The sequence below is a fragment of the Mastomys coucha genome, unplaced genomic scaffold (assembly GCF_008632895.1).
Source record: "Mastomys coucha isolate ucsf_1 unplaced genomic scaffold, UCSF_Mcou_1 pScaffold21, whole genome shotgun sequence".
Taxonomy (NCBI): domain Eukaryota; kingdom Metazoa; phylum Chordata; class Mammalia; order Rodentia; family Muridae; genus Mastomys; species Mastomys coucha.
The window spans coordinates 9,530,485-9,549,534 of record NW_022196904.1 but is presented as its reverse complement, the minus strand read 5'-3'; the positions used below and the strand labels follow the sequence as shown (position 1 = coordinate 9,549,534).

Here is a 19,050-nt window from a genome sequence, read left to right as displayed (position 1 = left end):
TATATATATATATATATTAAAAAAATCAACTTAGGGGTTGAGATTAAGAGATCCTGACCCCCCACACAAAAAAATTATAAAATAAAAATGTAAAGGAGATTGGATCCTCTTTCAGAGGACTCGGGCTTCATTACTAGCACCCTCATTGAGGCTCAGAAGTGTCTGTAATTCCAGTGTCAGGTCACCCTTTTCTGGTTTCCACAAGTACTAGGCATGCATGTGGTACACAGACACATGTATAAAACAATCGTACATATAAAAACGGAATTGTAGCAGAATTTTAGCAGGACTGTTGTGTTGTATCTGGTGTGCATATGGAGTGTTAGTACCTGAGGTTTGAAGTAGCCTTTTGTCAGTGATTGCTATCTGAGATTTATGGAGTTGGTTTTCTAAAGGATTCTCAGAGCCTTTGCATAATTAGTCTTGAGACATGACTGGCAAACCAGGAAGTCTCCTATGGCTAAAAATTGCTTAAGGTGATAGTTCTTTCAAGATAAACCCTAGATCAGATAAGTTTTGGTATGCGGAACTGACAAAGGTGCCATTTAGAAACAATAAAAAGAGGTTCTAGAAGCTGCTAGCATTCAGTCAGAGAGGCTGATCTGATGATCCCCCTGCTGCTGAGAAGCCTAAAATTCATCTTTGAATAACTGTCCCAGAACACTGACACAGAACTTAAAAAAGAATAAAATGACTTCAACAGGCCTAAGGAGATGGCTCAGTCAAGTGAAGTGCTAGCTAAGCAAGTATGATCTTCCTGGGGATGCAGGCCTTGTACAGGTGAGTGCACCTGTACACATGTACACACACACACACACACACACACACACACACACACACACACACACACACACACACGGTACAGCAGGGTGGTGGTGGCCAATGTCTTTAATCTCAGCACTTGGGAGGCAGAGGTAGGTGTATCTCTGAATCCAATACCAGCATGGTTCACTCAGGACAGTCAGGGCTATACACAGAAACCCTGTCTCAAAAACCAAAAACTAAACCAAACCAAATTAAAATGCAAAGACACAAACTCAAGGGACAAGCTGTATTCCTGTTTTAGGTGAAGACAGACGGAAGGAAAGGATCTTCTCCAAGTCTCCCAGCTAGGGATGGATAGATAAGCAGGAGACTGAGCTGCAAATGCAAGCAAACCCAGGGCTAGCCACAAAGCCATGTCTCCTGTCATTTATACAGTTCCTATTTTCCTATCTTTAGACCTGGTAATCCCACGGCGATTGATTCTGCTCGGTGTGTGTATGTGAGTGTGTGTGTGTTGCTATGTAGCTAGCATGGTTTCCAGTTCACTGTCCTCTCCCTTCATCCCCAGTGCATGTCCTACCATGCCTGACTACCTTGCTTCTTTACCAATGTATGTATTTGGGCCAGCAAGATGGTTTACTATGTAAGGGGCTTGCCACCAAGTCTTAAGACAAACGTTTCATACCTAGGACTTGCAAAGTGGAAGGATAAGACTGACTCTTGAAGATGTTATGCTGTGGTGTGTGTGTGTGTGTGTATGCATAATAAATATAAAAGTCTAAAATAAAGTGAGTGTTTTTAAAGCTATACATTTTACTCTAAATAGCTCTAGTTGTATGTCACAATTTTGATAAGTTCTGTCTACATTTTTATTTTATTTGAGTCAAGATCTTTTATATAGGCCACGATGGCCTTATGGAAATCCTTCTGCTATACCTTCCTGGGTACTGGGATTATAAGCATGTACTATCATACACAACTTCATTATCATTTGGTTTAAAATATTTTCTAATTTATGTTGTGGTTCTTTCTAATAGGTACACATACCTATAATCTCACAACTCAGCAGGCTAAATCAGGAAGATTGAAAGTTCAAGGCCATCCTGGACTACAGAGCAAGACTTTTCTTTCTGAACAATAAATAAATAAATAAAGCCGGGCAGTGGTGGTGCACGCCTTTAATCCTAGCACTTGGGAGGCAGAGGCAGAGGCAGGTGGGTTTCTGAGTTCGAGGCCAGCCTGGTCTACAGAGTGAGTCCAGGACAGCCAGGGCTATAGAGAGAAGAAACTCTGTCTCAACCACCCCCCCCAGGTGGGTTTTATGATTATGTGGATCTCAATATTGCTGGGTTTTTCCTTAAATCCTGGACATTCTTTCCCTTCCTTAAGTCAGGCTTCTATACAAAAAGAGAATTCTGCAGAGGTTCTGACCTCTACTCTGCTTTATTTCTTATTGCTCTTCACCACCTTTTTTTTTTTTTAGTATAGAATAGAGTTTATTCAGGGCATTGGGGAGGGGAGTTGAGAGAAGGCAGAGAGAGAGAGAGAGAAAGAGAGGGAGAGAGAGAGAGAGGGAGAGAGAGAGAGAGAAAGAGAGAGAGAGAGAGGGAGGGAGGGAAGGAGGGAGAGAGAAGAGGAGTAGAGGCTGGCCATGAGCACGTGGAGGAGGAGGGAGAGGTATAGGGAGAGAGGGAGAAGAGGGTAGGGTTTTCATTCAGTCCAAGCATTTTGACACATGACTCTAATCCCAGCACTTGGGAAGATGAAGCAGGAGGATTTGAAGACCATGTGAGCTACCTAGCAAGCCATTGGTTGTCCCACAAAAAGGAGGGGACAGAGAGATGAACTAAGCAGGTAAAGGGGCTTCAGTTTACTGTCTACACATATGTAAATGCAAGTTTTGCTTAATAAATCTTCATTGAGTATCTTCTTGGTACCCAGCTCTGCTAAGGATGCCAAGGTGAGAAAGACACGGGACCTGTGCTCAGTGCCTTTACTAGACAGATATGGGCAGGTTGATAAAATAACAAGCGCGTTACAATGTGGAACAGGAGTGGGAGAAAATAAGGACAGGCCCTGGAAACTAACTATGTGCTAGGTGACCCTAGCCTCTTGTATCTGGAAACACATGATACTCTATGAGTCAGTATTACTGTTTCTATTATAAAAGCTAGGGAGCCGGACAGTGGTGGCGCATGCCTTTAATCCTAGCACTTGGGAGGCAGAGACAGGCGGATTTCTGTAGGCCAGCCTGGTCTACAGAGTGAGTTCCAGGACAGTCAGGGCTACACAGAGAAACCCTGTTTTGAAAAACAAACAAACAAACAAACAAACAAAAAAGCCAGGGAAACTGAACTAGCTTCTAGGGTTATTTTTTGTCAGCAGGTGGAAAGCTGGTCGTGGACTTAATGCACCTGATGTCCTCCAGTCTTTCCTTTATGGGGGATGATTTTCAGCCTTTCCAAACTGCAGAAGAACAGTAAACAATGAATGCTGCTTGGGGCTGATGAGAACCCACTTCATTCATTCCTATTAAGGGACGGTCAGCTAAAATACCCTTTACAAAAAATATGTTATGGGTTGGTGAGATGGCCTGGCAAGTAAAGGTGCTTGCCACCAAGCCTGACAACCTAAATTCAACCCCTAAGACACATATGGTAAAAGGACAGAACCAACTCCTTTAAGTTGTCCCTGGACTTTTACACATGTGCCATGGCTTTTGTGTACACACACACACACACACACACACACACACAATATATAGTAAGAGCTTTAAAATGGTCATGTGTTTTGGCTCAGTACTACATTTCATTAAGAGACTAGCTGTCCTTACATAATAGAACTCACAGTTCTCTCGCCTTCTGACTTCAGTATTAGTTTGCTTCAGAATCAATCCCCATTTCTAGATAGGGAAGCTTCTACCATCTGGAAAGGGACAACACTTCCTTCAGAGGCTTGTACTTATAGTGCAGGACTTCATCATTCTGCTCCTATTATATAGCATAGCAGCAAGCCCTCCCGTAGTCATCAGAATACTCAAGTATACCCCAGAAATGTCCATGTTGTCTCTGATATTGCAGTAAATCCCAAGTACAAACTAATAGTCCAGAAGAAATATTTCAAAAATTAGTCAAGGGCTGGTGAGATGGTTCAGCAAGCAAGAGCACCAACTGCTCTTCCAAAGGTCATGAATTCAAATCCCAGCAACCACACGGTGGCTCACAACCACCCATAGTGAGATTTGAGGCCCTCTTCTGGTGCATCTGAAGGCAGCTACAGTGTACTTATTTATAATAATAAATAAATCTTAAAAAAATTAGTCAAGATAAAACCAGCAAATTTATATATATTAATATAAATTACTACATATTAAACACACACATATTGCATATGTATGTGTGATATGTGTGTGTGTATTTTGAGACAAGGCTGTCTTAGTTTGCACCTACTATTGCAGTGATAAAACATTGGTCAAAAACAAGTTGGGGAGGAAGGGGGTTATTTTCCTCTCAAATTAAAGTCTGGCTTTGGAGGAAATCAGGCTATTAACTCAAGGTAGGAACCTGGTTGCAAAAACTGAAGCAGAGGTCCTGGTGGAATGCTTGCTTCCCAAGGCTTGCTCAGTCTGTTTTCTTATATAACCCAGGATCACCCACTCAGGGGTGGCACCTGGGCTGGATCCTCCCACATCAATAATTTTTTTTTAAATTTATGTATTATTATAAATGAGTACACTGTAGCTGTCTTCAGACGCACCAGAAGAGGACGTCAGATTTCATTACGGGTGGTTGTGAGCCACCATGTGGTTGCTGGGATTTGAACTCACGACCTTTGGAAGAGCAGTCAGTGTTCTTGTCCGCTGAGCCATCTCACCAGCCCCCTACGTCAATAATTAATCAAGAAAGTGCCCCTATAGACATGCCTACAAGTCATCTCTTGGAGGCATTTTCTTAATTGAGGTTCCTCTTCCCAGATAACTCTAGCTTTCATCAAGTTGTAAACAACCAACCAAAGCAAAGCAAACCAAACAAAACCAATCTGGATACAGGGGCTTACTATAAAGTTCTGGATGGCCTGGAACTTGATACATAGACGAGGCTGGCTTCGAAAAGAACATGAGCCACACCATGCCTGGCTCAATTAACATACATTTTATGGTGGAATTAAAGAAGCTCAGGGGCTGAAGAGATGGCTCGGCAGTTAAGAGCATTGACTGCTCTTCCAGAGGACCCAGGTTCAATTCCCAGCACCCACATAGCAGCTCACAACTGTTTGTAATTCCAAGATCTGACACCCTAACACACATACATGCAAAGTTCCAATGCATATAAGATAAAAATAAGCCAGGTGGTGATGGTGCACACCTTTAATCCCGGCACTTGGGAGGCAGAGGCAGGCGGATTTCTGAGTTCGAGGCCAGCCTGGTCTACAGAGTGAGTTCCAGGACAGCTCATATGTTTGGCGTGGTGGCTTACACCAGTAATTCTAGTGCTTGGGAGGCAGAGGCAGGAAGACCATTGTTAGTCGGCATCTCAACCAGACACAGAGGATTTCACTCATGACTGAACTCAGTCACAAGCCCATCTCAAAGTCCATCGAGAAGCTATTTTTGTCGGTCGCTTCATTAGTTACTCGACGTGTTATACAAGGCCACGACGCATCAGACGTAGCACAACCTGTCGGACACATACAACCGGTCGGCCAGTCCCACTTTTGGTTTGTCAGACTTACACTCCATCAGCCGTCTCACACTTCAGCCAGTCCGTCCCACACTCTGTCCGTACTCACAGGCCGTTAGGTTTGCCGTGGGCGTTCGCAGCTCTCAAACCTCCATGCCAGGGTTCCCGCGCTCACCGGGTCTCCAGAACTCCCAGCAGACACTTCCAGAGGCGCCCTAGTGACGCACACATATGCGCCTTCGTGCCCGTGAACCACAACTCCCAACGTGCCTAGTACAGGCGAATGGCCGCAGAGTACACTGCGGCCTGCACTACAAGTCCCAGAAAGCACAGCGCCAACTCCTTGGGCCCGTTGGGAGTTGTAGTTTTGAATGACTGCCGAGGGTTGGGTTTGGAGAGAATGGTGACTCTAGGCTGGTGTTTGTTGAGACAGAGGTGGTTGTGGGATGCGTGGGAAGTTGGAGCATGCACAGTGCAAGTGAGGTCCATCCTCTGATGGCTCACAACCATCTAACTCCAGCCCCAGGAGTTTTGGTGCCCTCTTTTGGCCTTGGTAGGCACCAGGCACACAAATGCTGCACAGATATACAAACAGGCAAAATACCCACATACGTAATATTTTTTTAAAAAATCACTTTTATTATGTGTGTGCTCATGTGTGTTCATGTGTGTTGTGGGGTATGTACCACAATGCACGTGAAGAGGTTAGGAGACAACTTGTGGAAGACACTTCTTTCCTTTAACCAAGTGGGTTCTGCAGGTCAAACTCGGTTTTGGCAGCAAGTACTTTTACCCACTTTTCCGTCTTTCCAGCCACATTTTGCTTATTTTTTTGGTTCTTGGGAGCCTGGAACTTTACTCACATTAAGCACAACCTCAAGCCTTAAACTATAATCGTTCCTCAGCCTTTGTCATTTTATTTGAATGTAACCAGTCATAGCTAACAAACACTAACCACGTGAGGCAGCTGGGGGTGGAATAGGTGTGTGTGTGTGTGTGTGTGTGTGTCTGCAGGCTATTTCAACATCATGAACAGCTCCCAGACTTTCAGGCAAAGTGCCTGACTAGGAGGTCTTTACTAAACTGTCTATAAGTTTGCCTGTCTTTGAGCTCCATACAAAGTGAAGAGTGCGCTGAGTAACAGTCTGCTCCATCCTAGCAAACTTTATAGAGAGCAGCCACAGGATGCATGCATTGAGGGAACTGTGCCACAGAAAGATGTAAGGTAGTCAGTGCTTTGAGGAGAAAATCGGTAGTACAGCATTTTCAATCAAATTCAGTTCCTCACAGAGACTCTCAGGTGAGAAAAAAACGTTTTGCTACTTCCAATGGGGGCAAGGGTATTGAGCAGGCTCCTAGTACATGGATTTGCTCTGTACTCACCCGTCCTTCCCCACCTTGTTTGCAAGCTGGGGGACAGCAGAGGGGTCATTGAGGGATGGCAGCACCCAGTTGTGGACACAACTGATTCTGTGAAGCAGCAGGGGAGAGGCCTGAGGTGAAGGTTGGCAATGGGGGAATGTGCAGCACAGGAGACTCTTTCCAGGGACTGGAAAAGGGACAGAGCCCTTCTCAATTTTATCTGCAGCCACCAGAGGTTAGGACTGCTAAACTCTACTATTCCAAACCTCTTATGACAGATGGCCCTGTGACTCATTTTTGGCTAACAAATTATAAGTGGGTATATGACAAAGGCTTCTGGGAAGGCCTTTCTTTGAAATATGAGAGAGGTGAGTATTGGCCTGCCCTGCTTTTCTGTTTCTCCCAGTATTGATTACAGATACAATGACTGAGGCTTTAGCAGTTTGCTCAGGACCATGAGAAAAAGGCAAAAGACCACAGCAGCACCTCCAACAGAAGCAAGTCACTGAAATCTTTTTGTTTGTTTGTTTGTTTTTTTGAGACAGGGTTTCTCTGTATATCCTTGGCTGTCCTGGAACTCACTCTGTAGACCAGGCTAGCCTCAAACTCAGAAATCCGCCTGCCTCTGCCTCCCAAGTGCTGGGATTAAAGGTGTGCACCACCACTGCCCAGCAGTTTGGTTCTTTTTATGTTAAGTAGGTTTCCTTGCTCTATGAGAAACCAGAGATAACAATAAATGTTCTTTTTGTCAGGAACAGCATGGACATAGATTGGGAACTTCCGTCCCCCTTTTTTTCTTAAGAGAACATGTGGAGGAAAGCAATTAGATAAAGGCGAAGTTCCTTGTAAATATCAAAATGGTCATTAGAATATCTTGCTTTGGGGGGCTGGAGAGATGGCTCGGTGGTTAAGAGTACTGTCTGTTCTTCCAGAGGTCCTGAGTTCAATTTCCAGCAACCACATGGTGGTGCATAATCATCTGTAATGGGATTTGATGCCCTCTTCTGGCATGCTGCTCTATATGCAAAAATATCACTCATAAACATAAAATAAAGAAATGAGGGCTGGCGAGATGGCTCAGCGAGTAAGAACACTGACTGCTCTTCTGAAGGTCCTGAGTTCAAATCCCAGAAACCACATGGTGGCTCACAACCACCCGTAATAAGATCTGACGCCCTCTTCTGGTGTGTCTGAACACAGCTACAGTGTATTACACTGGAGCAAGAGGGGCCGTCCTGAGTTCAATTCCCAGCAGCCACAAGATAGCTCACGGCCATCTGCACAGCTACAGTGTACTCATACACATAAAATAAAATAAATAAATCTTTTTTCAAAAGAAGAAATGAATCTTTTTTTAAAAGTATCTTAGCTGGGCGGTGGTGGCACACTCCTTTAATCCCAGCACTTGGGCGGCAGAGGCAGGCAGATTTCTGAGTTTGAGGCCAGCCTGGTCTACAGAGTGAGTTCCAGGAAAGCCAGGGCTATACAGAGAAACCCTGTCTCGGGAAAAAAAAAAACATGGAGAAGCCCTGATATAAACTCAATCTGAGGGTTGGCTTGTGGCTCAGTAATAGAACTATAGCCTGGCATGTAAAAGGCCCTAAGTTCAGTCAGTAGAAAAGACACAAATAATAACTCACCTTTTCTAAACTGTAAATTGATTGAACAATGCTGTATTAACAGCCATGTGAGCTCTTTAACAAATAGAGTCATGAAAATATGTAAGTGTTAAGTAAATCACTGATTTGCAATATTTATATTCAGGGTGAATAATTCCTTTATCTTTCTGTAAATCTTTAAGCACTTAACAATGGACATTCTAAAAGACAAATGATATATTTTCACTGGGTCTCCTACCCACCTCTTCACCCCTGTCCCTCCCTGTATTGTTTTCCCATCCACCCCAGAAAGCCATCTTGTTCATCTCTCTGAATATATTTGTAAAAGGCTAAGACTAAGTATATATAACCATAACCACGCTGATCCACAGGGACGAATCCTTTGGCATAATCACACTAAGCCCATTATTTTGGGGTTTTACCATGTTGGTGTTTGAGCAGTGCTTCTGGGCCAGAATTTGAATGAAAGCAGTGACCTGGGGTTATTGATTATACTTTTCTCAACTGGAGCAAAAATTACCCGCTGAGCCATCCCACCAGCCCAGAAAAACATTACTTATATCTAACTTATACCATCAAATATCTAGCATCCACATGTCCTGGTTGTTTTATAAAACTTCGTTTGTTTTATTCTTTCCATAGTCTACACAAGATCTCCACAGTGTGTTTGTCCCCTTTCTTAAAACTCTTAGTTGTGCTGATTCTTAGTCTTTTTTTTTTTTTACTTGAATAACTTTGATGTGGTGAACTGATTTCTGGTTTGGTATCAAGTCACTGAGCTGTGCTAAGGGGGTGCCCCTTAAGATCACATGACTCCCATTGTTCTCAAAGCTACTCCCCTCATGCTCCATGTTGTATGAGGTTGCTGCAGGAGGACTATTGGAAAGCCTTCCTGTCAGCTCTTTTTTCTTTTTCTTTTTTGGTTTTTCGAGACAGGCTTTCTCTGTGTAGCCCTGGCTGTCCTGGAACTCACTCTGTAGACCAGGCTGGCCTCAAACTCAGAAATCTGCCTGCCTCTGCCTCCCAAGTGCTGGAATTAAAGTTGTGTGCCACCACTGCCCAGCTATTTTGTAGTCTTCTTTTGAAAGACAGTTTTGTTAAGTGCAGTTCTTTGATGAGTTATTTATTTATTTATTTAATGTATATGAGAACACTGTAGCTGTCTTCAGACACACAAGAAGAGGGCGTCTGATCTCATTATGGGTGGTTGTGAGCCACCATGTGGTTGCTGGGATTTGAACTCAGGACCTCTGGAAGAGCAGTCAGTGCTCTTAACTGCTGAGCCATCTCTCCAGCCCTTCTCCATGTTAATACTATTGATATTTGGGGCTAGAAAATTATTTGAAGAGCTGCCCTGGGCACTTAAGTATGTTGAGCAGTATCCTTGGCCTCCACCCAGATACCAGTAATATCTTTCAACTTGCGGGGACAAAAATGACATAATTACCAAATGTCCTCTGAAGACAAATTATTGTAGGTGAGTACCTCTGATTAACAACCCTGGATATTTCAAGATAGTGGTTTTCATAGGAGCTGTGATTCCTTTAATAGGATGTTGTAGAATTCTGTGGATACTTCTCTGTCAGATGAGGTACTGAAACGAGGACAGGAGACAAGCATGCTGCAATGACTCTCAAGTGCGGAACTGAGCTACATGTGACTTAACCTATGTGATACATAAACTGGGATTGTCTTGAATTCACATAGAAACACATATTACTTTGTGTACATTTGGAATTTAGGCAGTTTCCCACAAATACAATAGCATTTTGATTTGTTCAAACTTTCATAATTATTCATCATTATTCTGCAAAATCACTTTGGCATGATAAAGTCCCTTATGGTATTTTTTTGTAGACAGCAGTATGCCTTGAGCCAGTCTGAAAGTTTCAGACCATGATCTCCTGGTAAAAATGAGCCCACATGGGACATGGTAAGATACCACACTGACATAATGCACCATAAACTCCTTTAACTATCTTTTACAAAGAACTCAGGGGAGCCATTGGAGCTCCCGGGAAAGGCTGGCCGTTGGTGGAGCTAAGCTGGGAGGAACAGACAAGTCGGGAGTGGGTCAGGTGGCAGCCAATCTTGGAGCTAAACCAGGATCGAGTGCCACAGTCCCTGGCAAAGATGGAAGCTTGTTTTTTAAAATTACACACAACAAGGGTCATATGTTATTTCCACACAATGCCTGTGCAGAGGTTTTATTACTGGTAAACTCATTGTGGGATAATGGAGAAGATATATCTCAAGGTGTCTGTTGTTGCTGGGTCTAGTGGCATCCAGCCATGATCCCAGAATTAGGGAATCGAATGAAAACAGAAGCATCGGAAAATTCAAGGTCATCCTTGGATATATAGTAAGTTTGAGGCCAGCTTGGGCCACATGGGACCTTGTCTCAGAAAACAAACAAAAACCAGAACTGAGTTTGATACATTTGAGAACCACCAATTTTAACTGTGTGGGAGGCACCACTTCTTTACAAAGTCAGAGGTCACTACTGACATTGGGCCATCTTCTCTTGCCACCCAAACACTGTGTGGACCTAATGTTTGTGCCTGGTAACTCAAAAGTTATCTTCCTATCTAGATTCTCTGGTGTCAAACAGCTGGGAGTTGCCCATCGAAGGTTCTTCTACCCCAATAACATGCACAGGGTTTTTCTCCTGCATAATTTCATGAAGGTCAAACAAGGCCAGGGCTCTGCTTGCTTGTCCTGCCTTTGCCTGGGCTACAGGAAGCTCTTTTGAATTTGAGTGTGGATTCCGAATGAGTCTTGAGCCCCGTCTACAGGTCTGTTCCTGCCTTCTGCTACGGCCACGTACTGGTTCTTCCTCTCTGTTGTGGGTTATCTGATGTCGGATGAGGTGAGAACTCTGAATGAAACACTTTCCACACTGATTACACTTAAAGGGCCTATCGCTCCGTTGAGTCCTTTCACCTTGACTCAATGGTGGGTCACAGCTGAGGGGTTCTGTCCACTCGAGCTTTCCTAAAGCTGGTGCCTGCTCAAAGATCAGCCTCTGTCGACACTCATAGGGCTTCTCACCAGCGTGCTTCCGCTGATGCTGGGCCAGGGAGGAACTGTGCCTGAAGCCCTTTCCACAGTGATTGCACTCGTATGGCCTTTCCTCAGTGTGAGTCCGCAGGTGTAGGAAGAGGCAAGTGGTCCGGGAGAAAGATTTCCCACAAACACTGCAGGTATAAGGCTTCTCCCCAGTGTGTGTCCTCTTGTGTCGACCTAGGGATGAATTCTGATTGAAGGCCCTCCCACAGTCCTGACACTCATAGGGTTTCTCTCCAGTGTGAATTCTCCTATGGACTGTAAGGTGTGTACTGTGGCAAAAAGATTTCCCACATTCATCACACTTATAAGGCTTGTCTCCAGTGTGGATTCGCTCATGTTGAACAAGGGATGAGTTTTGGCTGAAGGCTTTCCCACACTCTTTGCACATGTAAGGTCTTTCTCCTGTATGAATTCTCTTGTGCACTGTGAGATGTGCATTATGGTTAAATGACTTCCCACAATCAGTACACTTATAGGGTTTATCTTGCACCTGACTTTTTGTGAGTTCTATAATGGGCACAATCTGTTCAAAGGCTTTTTGATCGGCATTGTCATCAAAGGGCTGTGTTGCTGGGGAGTCTGTCCGTTGGCTAACTACGCTTGGGTTATGTTCTGAATTTTTAACTTGTGAGCCATAAGTACAACCATACTCTCTTCCAGAAATATCTGGTAATAGGTCTGTGTTTAAGCCAAGAACACAGCTTTCCACAACTCCAAGACTTTTGTGGCTTTGACTTTGAACTGGTATCTTTTTGGGGTCATTCAACGGCCCTAAGTTACTGTGGTCCTTCTTGACTGCCTGCCTCTGGCCATCACTTTCCTGATCTATCCCTGTCATAGAACGACAAAGAACAGCCTTTGCAAACCCATCCTTTTCTGTGATGGGGGATGGTTCCATTTTTGGGAGCCCTTGGTTCTTGAGCCATGTGTGGTCTTCAGGTTCAAGAATCCAGCCTGAAAGAAAAACAAAGAGTTCTGATTAGGTAAGGGAAAACAAGGAGAGAGGCAGGTTCCAATACCCTGGACCTTAACAACCTGCTTGGTAGCACCTAATTCTCCTCTTGACACCAACTATCTCTGCCCTCAACCATAGCTTTACTCCTGCACCAACCACTGGAAACAAAATAAAAATGTATTATTTTCTTGCAAGGACACTGTTACATCCTATCATAAACCTAGTGCCCCAAAGTAGCAGTGCTTTGTATTTTACAATATGAAGTCCTAGAGTCCAGATGTCAGCAGGGCTGGTTTTTCTTGGAAGCTCCACAGAAGAAGATATGGAAGTCAGTAGTATAGCATCTTCAAGTCTCTCTCAATAGTCTCTGCTTCTGTTGTCACATATCCTTTTGTTGCTGTGACCTTCTTGCTTCTTATGATTACCCTGACCCCGCCTTATAGACAGCTGGTTTTAGGGATTAGGAGTTACACTTTCTAGCCGGGCAGTGGTGGCGCACATCTTTAATCCCAGCACTTGGGAGGCAGAGGCAGGTGGATTTCTGAGTTCGAGGCTAGCCTGGTCTACAGAGTGAGTTCCAGGACAGCCAGGGCTACACAGAGAAACCCTGTCTCGAAAAACCAAAAACCAAAAACCAAAACCAAAACTAAAACCAAAACCAAAACATCTTATCGAGGACTTTATGCTTCTCTTCATTGCCCACCCTTATCATGCATGCAAGAGATGAGATATTATGGAAGAAGACACTGGTGATGGACAATCTGTGAATATACTCCATCACCACTGGATTATATAACAGGTGGGTTTTTGTTTTTTCTTTTGTTTTACTCAACTGTGTATCACATCCAGGACTTTATGCATACAACTGAACTTTTACCTCCAATTTTAAATGGGAATATCTTATGGTATATGAATCCTAATGGAGTCATTACCAAAAATCCGGACAGACCTTCTCTTCCTTCCATCCTGCTTACCCTCTGCTTACCATGCAAATTACTCCTAAAGATAGACCGCTGTGCTCTCCTCTGCCCCCATTCTTACCAGCTTCTTCTCTTCTCTCACTTAGTTCCCTGTGGTCTTCCTTACTGTCCTTCCCACCACATCCCATGCTGCTTTCTCTGCCTGGAGAGTCCATCCCCAGACATCTGCCTGCTTCAGTGTTATCTCAGAAAAGAGGCACTTCTGTGTGTACTGGGGGCATCATCTCAGGCGTTTTTGTTTGTTTGTTTGTTTGTTTGTTTCAACCATCACCTTCTATTTTCACTTCAGATCCCTGGCTGAGTGGAGGCTCATCTCAGTCTGTCTGTCTTATTTTCTGCTACACTCCTTGCATCAAAGGCATTATTATGTGGGTGAGTACTGAGGAATGCTTGCTGAATGGACTTTAGAGTTGATGCTATTAAAATACAGCCTCAGGGCAACCATGGTCCAGACTAATGTTGCCAAAGGGAAGGGAAGTGAAGAGGACTCAAGAGTGGAAGATTTCAGGCCACTACTGAGGTAACCGGGCCAGGCCAGCAATAGCTGAAGGCATCAATGCTGTTGAATTCACCTGGGGCTCTCACAGCTCTAGTTGACCCCCTACCAGACTACTGAGCCATAGTGTTTAGAAAGTCTTAGTCTCCAGAGTGAAACTGTGGTAAGAGGAAGCGAGGGTAGAAACTACAGTACTACAGTACTACAGTAGACTACAGTACTACAGTAGACTACAGCACTACAGTACTACAGTAGTCTACAGTAATACACCACTACAGTATTGTAGTACTACAGTAGACTACAGTACTACAGTAGACTATAGTACTACAGTAGACTACAGTAGACTACAGTGCTACAGTAGACTACAGTACTACAGTAGACTACAGTACTACAGCAGACTACAGTACTACAGCAGACTACAGTACTACAGCACTACAGTAGACTACAGTACTACAGTAGACTACAGTACTACAGTAGACTACAGTACTACAGCACTACAGTAGACCACAGCACTACAGTACTACAGTAGTCTACAGTAATACACTACTACAGTATTGCAGTACTACAGTAGACTACAGTACTACAGCACTACAGTAGACTACAGTACTACAGTAGACTACAGTACTACAGTAGACCTCAGTACTATAGCACTACAGTAGACTACAGCACTACAGTAGACTTACAGTACTACAGTGAGGTAAGGCCAAGTAACTATAAGAGGAAACCGGTAAGAAACAAAGCAAGATGCAACAGGCCCACCAAATCACATGGCTGTACTGGGCGGGGGTTCAGCCTAGATAAGCACTGTTTTCCTTTAAAACAAAAGAATTGCCAGGCAGTGGTAGCTCATGCCCTTAATCCCAGCACTTAGGAGGCAGAGGCAGGCGGATTTCTGAATTCGAGGCCAGCCTGGTTTACAGAGTGAGTTCCAGGACAGCCAGGGCTACACAGAGAAACCCTGTCTTGAAAAACCTAAAACAAAACAAAACAAAAAAACAACAACAACAAAAAAAAAACAAAAGAATTACTCTCTTTGATTAAAGAGTGAGCTAAACTGAATGAATGATAGTCCCTCAAGGTTAACCACATCCCAGTCATTGGACACTGTTATATGGCAAAGAGGATACTGTAAACTTAATTGTAAACATTTTTAATTGAAATTTATTTTTATTTTTTATATTTATGTGTATGAATGTGAATGCACAGCATATGTGTGCAAGGGCCCGAGGTCAGAAGAGAGCATCAGATCTCCTGGAGCTGCAGCTAGAGATAGCTGGAACCAAATTCAGGTTTTTTTGCAAGGAGAGAAGCACTCTTAACTGGCGAGCTACCTCAAGAGGCCCAAATTAAGACTATTAAAAGTGTGCAGCTCTCTAGGGATTCTAAACACCACCAAGAGGCTCTGTGTGGGAAAGGCTGGCGTGCTGGAGTCTGAGAGGAATATAAGGCAGGGGACACAGAGTTGAGTGATAAGCTCTGCAGAAGGCCCCATGAGCCTCTGCACACTAGGAGAGACAAGGCAATGCAACCTCTCCTGGAACTGCCAGAGCGGCCAGCCGGGGTGAACTCCAACTAACCTCCACGAATGTGAGGACATGCATAAACGAGCCTGTGGGCCTTTTTATTTTTTGGATAGGGTTTTGCAGAGGGTTTCCTGCAGAGTGCTTGGGCTTACGGGAGGTTATTATCATAACCAGCCAAATCTGCATTTTTCCCAACTGTTTTGTCACAGTACTCAGGGCATCTACACAAGTAGTAATGCAAAGTATGTTTCCATTTTATCAGGACTCTTTGGAGGCCTTTGCTTCTAGGACATGTATGACTAGTAGTCTCTGCAACAATCTTGATGCCACACCTGCCGTGCTAGCCAGTCAAGGCTCAGTTATTTCAGAACCTAGATTCAGTCACAGCATAAGTTGTCAGTGAAAAGCACTCATGCAGATGAGTTGGATTTGCTCCTGACAACAAAGAAGTTGGAAGCAGCCCTGGCAACAACCAATAAAGGAGGAAGAAGTGGATCTGTTCTAGACTCACAAACCTGAAAGTGAGGGTCACACCTCTTCACAGCGGTCAGTTTGTTTCTCTGCAGCCCTGGGTAGCATCTTGAAGCATTTGGGTGGGTCGACTCCAGGCTGCTGGCTATACTTCACCAAAGCCATACCAAATTCATTCCAGCTGCCGGAGTCCCAGTGCACCAGCCCATTTAATTATGTATTAGACCCTTCCTTCTCACCTTCCCTGGTAAACAGTGTCAGGATAAGAGCAAGTAATCCAGTCCTAACCAAACAGTGTTGGGACTAGGGGATAGATGTCTGGCACTGTTCCCACCTCCTCCCTCCCTTCTCACTGGGAACATGGATGTGATGGCCAGAGCTACTGTAGTCAAACTGTAACCCAGAGCAATACAGAACCATCAGCCCTAGCACATCTCTAAAATTCCAAGCTAGCACCAGTGCCAGCTAACTTCCCTCTCCTTCAGAGCGTCTCTTAACATAGATTTAAGGCTTTTTGTTTTGTTTTTGAGATAGGATCTTAATATCCATAATACACACACACACACACACACACACACACACACATCCCTAGTTTGCCTGGATCTCAATATTTAGACTACACTGACCTTGAACTCACAGAGATCCACCTGTGTCTGTCTCTAGAGTGCTTGGCTAAGAATCACCACATCGGGCCAAAGGTTTTTTTTTTTTTAATATTTTAGATTTATTTTATTCATATGAGTGCTTTGTCTGCACATATGTCTGTGTACCACTTGCATGCTTGGTGCTTGAATGAGCCTTCATGTGGGTGCTAGGATCTGAACCTGGGTCCTTGGCAAGAACAAGAGCTCTTACCAACTGAGCCAACTCTTCAGACAAGTTTTTAATACCTAACTAGAATCTGTTCTGATAACAGACTAGCAGAAGGGTATGAAGAACAGGTTTACAGAATCCATCATGCAAGAACTGAGTGGAAGGCCAGGCTGAAAGCCAGGAAGAGGATGCTGGGAAGGCTAATGAGAAACAGTGTGGCCTAGAAAGTAAGATGAAGCAGAAACACAATAGGGGCAGGCCTCTCACTGCTGGAGAGGAAGTGAATGGTTCTGGTGAGCACAGGAGGGTGGGGCCCCAGTGGACACCCCCCAGAAGTACAAGACAATTAGCCAAGCTGGCAGTCTAAGAGAAGTTTGCTTACAGGCTGGCCTTTGGGAGTGTTTGGGGACTTGGTTTTGGGGTGGGTCCCCACCATCCTAATTGGTAAGAAAAGTTCACCGACCTATTTTTATTTCAAGCACTGGAATCATGGTATGTGCTAGGCGCAGGGTGTCCCTGGGATAGACTCTCATCCTCCCTGGAGATCACAGTCCCACATGTACTATCACAGCTCACTGCTGCAGGAACTGAGCACATTCTGTCTGACTCTAGAGTCTGAAGACCTAGAAACTCATGTCTGCTGCCTCTAGACCAGTGGCTCTCAACCTGGGGGGTTGTAATCCCTTCAGGGATCACATATCAGATATCCCGCATATCAGATATTTACATTACAAATCACAACAGTAGCAAAATCACAGTTATAAAGCAACAACGAAGATAATGTTATGGTTGGGGGTCACCACAACATGAGGAACTGTATTAAAGAATCACAGTGTTAGGAAGGTTGAGAACCACTGCTCTAGACTTAGCCTCCTAAAGCCTTTTCCCTTCACAGATTTTTCTCTGTATCTTTGGCTATAACCAAAGCTTTTAGTCTGATGCTAAGTCCTGTGAAGTTCCTAAGAGAGGAATGGGTTTGAGGGTCATGAAATATTATATTCTTCCCATAAGTGCATCTCCAGTGGCCTCCTGGAATCCCCCACACTGGGGGCATCCACTTGATGGGGTTCTTACCTGGATGGCAGGCCCAGGCACCTCCTCTGTCTGGCACCCACAGCTCAGCACCTTGTTCCAGCTGGGAGATAACTTCAGGTTTCGGAAGATCAGGACCTGGAAATAGGAAAAGACACAGGAAGTCAGAAGCTGCTCTGGGAAAAACAAGCCCAGGCTGCAGCTCAGGCTCTTGACCATCAGGACGTGTGGGCATCTCACAGTCACATGAGGGTACAAGAGTGCTCTACAGGGAATGAGGAGTCAAGGTTAAGGTAGAGCTCCATATCAGAGGCCCACACTCATAACTCAGGAAGATTCCACCACTATAGCTAGGGGAGCACAACTTACCCACAGAGAGAAGGTGTCCAAAAGTCTCCAGCATCACATCACGATATAGAGTCCTCTGGGTAGGGTCCAGCTGTCCCCACTCCTCTTGAGTAAAGTCCACAGCCACATCTCGGAAAGTCACCGGCTCCTGAAACATTTCCAGGCAACCTTGATTAATTGGACCATCTAACTCTGTGGCAGAGGAAGAATGGGAGAAAACAGGCAGGCGGGGGTCTTGAGAAACTGTACACTCTGACTGATATGCCTCAGTCCTCACTGGGAGCCTACTGGGGCACTATGGGGTAGGCATAGGCTACCATGACAACATGAGAGCACTTAACAGGATCAACACAGCCAGACACAGCTGACCTATGACTGATCAGTCAGACTAGACCACGGACATGCAGGTTTATGACCTATAGAAATGGCTACTAGGTTTTGTTTTTGCTTTTGAGTATGTTTATGAGTGTTTCTGTGTATAGAGGCCAGAGGACAACCTTGGGTGATCAGATCTTTGTCTTCCACACATTCTTCTATTGGTGACCAGGCCACATCAGCATTATTTGTTACCTGATCACCAGGTCCCATCTCCATCCCTTCCTCTTTTTAACTTACTATCCTAGCTCAGTTTTCAGTATCTTTTGCAATGTTCAAGAGGTTCTTTCTACCCCTATACCAGTCCTTCTTGACACCTTTCCCCGCTTTTCCATTTTGTGTGTGGTGCTAGGACTTCACACATGCTAGGCAAGCACTCTTCCTACTGAGCTACATCACCAGTCCTAAAACAGTGGTTCTTAAGATGTAGGTTGCTGCCGGGCGGTGGTGGCACACGCCGTTAATCCCAGCTCTTGGAAGGCAGAGGCAGGTGGATTTCTGAGTTCGAGGCCAGCCTGGTCTATAAAGTGAGTTCCAAGACAGCCAGGGCTACACAGAGAAAC

The 19,050-nt window shown here is 44.5% G+C and overlaps 2 protein-coding genes across 5 annotated transcripts in view; both read right to left on the bottom strand.

The window, feature by feature from the left end:
- Zscan22 (zinc finger and SCAN domain containing 22) overlaps window positions 1–5,720 on the bottom strand; it is an 11,455-nt gene extending 5,735 nt beyond the window's left edge. Inside the window, exons 1-2 of one of the 4 annotated variants that reach the window (XM_031385365.1) lie at window positions 5,497–5,720; window positions 3,613–3,690 (exon numbers count right to left, since the gene is read on the bottom strand). The gene's annotated coding sequence lies outside the window, so the exon portion shown is untranslated. The remainder of the gene's footprint in view (window positions 1–3,612; window positions 3,691–5,496) is intronic. The other 3 variants (XM_031385366.1, XM_031385364.1, XM_031385363.1) reach the window with 3 other exon arrangements.
- A 4,875-nt stretch (window positions 5,721–10,595) lies between these two features.
- Window positions 10,596–19,050, bottom strand: part of LOC116101634 (zinc finger protein 8) — a 10,703-nt gene continuing 2,248 nt past the window's right edge. Inside the window, exons 2-4 of the mRNA XM_031385359.1 lie at window positions 18,134–18,260; window positions 17,807–17,902; window positions 10,596–12,448 (exon numbers count right to left, since the gene is read on the bottom strand). Of these exons, the coding sequence (XP_031241219.1) occupies window positions 11,010–12,448; window positions 17,807–17,902; window positions 18,134–18,260 (1,662 nt within the window). The 3' untranslated portion in view covers window positions 10,596–11,009. The remainder of the gene's footprint in view (window positions 12,449–17,806; window positions 17,903–18,133; window positions 18,261–19,050) is intronic.